The sequence below is a fragment of the Octopus bimaculoides genome, chromosome 13 (assembly GCF_001194135.2).
Source record: "Octopus bimaculoides isolate UCB-OBI-ISO-001 chromosome 13, ASM119413v2, whole genome shotgun sequence".
Lineage (NCBI taxonomy): Eukaryota > Metazoa > Mollusca > Cephalopoda > Octopoda > Octopodidae > Octopus > Octopus bimaculoides.
Window position 1 is genome coordinate 54812844 of NC_068993.1, and position 3271 is coordinate 54816114.

General features: G+C 37.8%; 1 protein-coding gene across 1 annotated transcript in view; it reads left to right on the forward strand.

Annotated features, from left to right (window-relative positions):
* Window positions 1–1537: 1537 nt before the first annotated feature.
* LOC106867353 (alpha-crystallin A chain) overlaps window positions 1538–3271 on the forward strand; it is a 13150-nt gene continuing 11416 nt past the window's right edge. The window contains exon 1 of the mRNA XM_014912201.2: window positions 1538–2185. Within this exon, the coding sequence (XP_014767687.1) occupies window positions 2111–2185 (75 nt within the window). The 5' untranslated portion in view covers window positions 1538–2110. The remainder of the gene's footprint in view (window positions 2186–3271) is intronic.

The following is a 3271-nucleotide window of genomic DNA, read 5'->3' on the forward strand; positions in this document are numbered from 1 at the left end:
ATATATATATATATATATTCATGTGTAAAACTTGGCTATATATATATATATATGTGTGTGTGTGTGTGTGTGTGTGTGTGTGTGTGTGTGTATACACACATATTCTACATTCAAACGATATAGCTTTATATCTGTGTTAGAACCCATCTCCTTCCTCAGAAGATTTTAAATAATTAACAACATACTCGTGCATGCATACATACATACATACATACATACATACATACATACATACATACATACATACATACATTGAACCTAGAAATAACCGGTTTCTCGGGGGAAAAAAAGCAAAAGAAACGGTCGCGGATTTTCCAAATCCAATCTATTTGAGGCACAATGAAGATTTGTAAGATATTCCAGGCGTTGTCTACGTGATATTATTATGTGGATAGAGGCACACAGTTTGGGTGTATAGATCGACAGCTCAACCAACACACCAATTCAACCACATATTCACAAACACCGGGAACTCTCTTAACTCTCGCTTTGATAGCGAGCGGCTTAAACTTTCTCGAGAACTGAAATAATACTCAAACACAAATCATTCATACATGTAATTATATAGACAAACGTCCCAGAGTAGCATTCTGCTCATCGAACATACAGGTCAATGGAGCCTAATATAATGTTGTATGTTTCCACCTCTTGAAAAAGAGAAAATAAAGCGTTAATAAAAATTCGTGTAAAGAACAGCAAGGGACACAACTTCAAAATCAAAGTGGCTGACATTTCAGTCTAATTGTCTATTTCAGAGTCGCTTCCCTTGCAAAGTAATGCTTATCTTTGAAGATCATGAATTTTCTTTTCAAAAATTAATATCAATTGTTTAAACAATGTTTGGGTCATTATATCAAGTATGGTAATGTGTATCTATCCATCCATCCATCCATCCATCCATCCATCCATCCATCCATCCATTCGTCTATCCGTCCTTCCGTTTGTGTGTATATATATGTATGTGCGCGTGTGTTGTGTCTACGTGTATATATACATATATAGAGGCCTATGCAAATACAACCATGCATGCGTGCATATATATGTGTATGTATGTATGCATGTATGTATGTATGTATGTATGTATGTATGTCATTATTCAGATGTATTTCAATATTTCTTGCCAATAGAAAAGGAGCCGGTTTCTAACCCAGATCTTTCAGAACAAAGCACTTCGTTTCACAATGCTCCAGTCCACTCACCTGTAAATAGGTGACCCTACGACAGACTGGACTCCCGATCAGGGGAGATGTTAGCCTGCTGGCCTAGTCAGCGAGGTGGCATCAATCGAAAGCGAAAACGGCGCAAAGCGCATTGTGACCAGCGATGTATAACAAAATCTAGTATTCTAGTCGATCACGGAATCATGTAATACAAGCACACACACGCACACATACATTCACACACACACAAACATACACATATATATGTATACAACCACTTCTCCTACTGACGTTGGTTTTAAGCATGATGATGATGATGATGATGATGATGATGATGATGATGATGATGCGAGTATTTTTGTTCTTTACAGGCAGATGGTACTCTTGAAAGGACTTTATAGAGTTGTGTCGTGAGAACGAACGTCCAAGCTGCACAAACAACCGGCTGCATTGCTCAGATATTCCTCCTCACGGTCACCACGACCACCCATGCTCATCCGGCACCGTCTTACGAAATCCGTCTGCTACAAGTTTGACAAACGACTCAGAACGTAAACATTTGTGACTCACGTGAAGAGAAGCAGAAACTTAAACCGAATTTGTGGACACAAGAAAGAAAATAGGACAGTTTTTTGTACAACCGGAAGCAGTGCTAATCTATTTGTGGGTCCGTTTGAGCCATGTGCTCATACATGTAATAAAAACACACACACACACACAATCACGAACGCATATATATACACGCTTGTAAAAGCTATGAAAATTTAATTTTGCTTTTACCACCTAATGTGAATGTCTTCATTTCCAAAAGTGGCCCTCTCTACTGGCAAAAATAACTCTGTTTACTACCAAAAAATGACTTTCATTAGCGCCGCCCAAAGTGACACACTTTGCCACCTAAAGTGAATATCTTCATCAATAAACGTCATGATTCTGGGTGATTGTCTTCAATGCGAAACGTTATGAAAATGGGAGACTCAGGCGATTTCTTGCAGAGATTGTTGGAGAACAGTAGAGTGGTTAAGGTAAGTATGACTATTTTGGGACTATTTCACTGGCGACAATAAACTGCCAGCGGTCAGCAGTGTGGTCATATTGCCCATAAACTGTAGCACTAAGTTGACAGAATAATCGTATAATACACCATACAGCTTAGGGAATTGCTCTTTTAGCTTTTAGCTTTTAGCTTTTACTTGCTTCAGCTGTTGGACTGTGCAGCCATACTGGGGCACCGCCTTGAAGAGTTTTAGTCGAAGAGGTCGCACCCCAGTACTTGTTTGGTATTTATTTTGTCCATTTTCTTTACCGGGAACGTAAGCAAACTAGCATTGGTTCTCAGGCAGCATTTCGTCTGGCTGCACGTCCTGAGTTCGAATTCCGTTAAGGTCAACTTTGTCTTTCATCCTTTCGGGGTCGATGATTTAAGTACCAGTGAAACGCTTGGGTCAATGTGTTCGACTAGTCTTCTCCATCAAAGATTTCAAACCTTGTGCCTTTAGCAGAAAGGGTTATTATTAATTCAAAATTATCCAGGAACCCTACATGGTTAAAGGTAATATATTAGGAATAATCCAATGGATTTATATATTAACCGTTGAATAACCTGTGTTTAATACCTAACTGTGAGCAAACCAGTAAACCAGCAAACGTCTGGAGAAATCACTTACTAATTTTCAACATATACATATATGTATATATATGTGTGTGCACGTACATACACACACACACACATGTATATATACTACCAGCTGGTTCTTAACCACACAGCCATTTCATTAATGCAAACATAGTTTGCTGTGAAAATTATTTATTGTATAAAACACATTAATAAAAACCAAAATAAAACTATATTTTCAATAGAATTTTCTTCTATAATTAACAAAATTATCTTTGAAAATGTACAGAGACCTGAAACAGTTAACCTAATGAGCTAATACATTAGATTTCTTCCGGGAATTGAACATGCGATCGTCTAATTATTGATAGCATGACATATTTACTTTATATCACTACTTGCAGAAAATATCTTCAGAGCCACAATAAGTGTATCCAGAAGCAGAACATGGACACACACACACACACACACACACACACACACACACACACACACA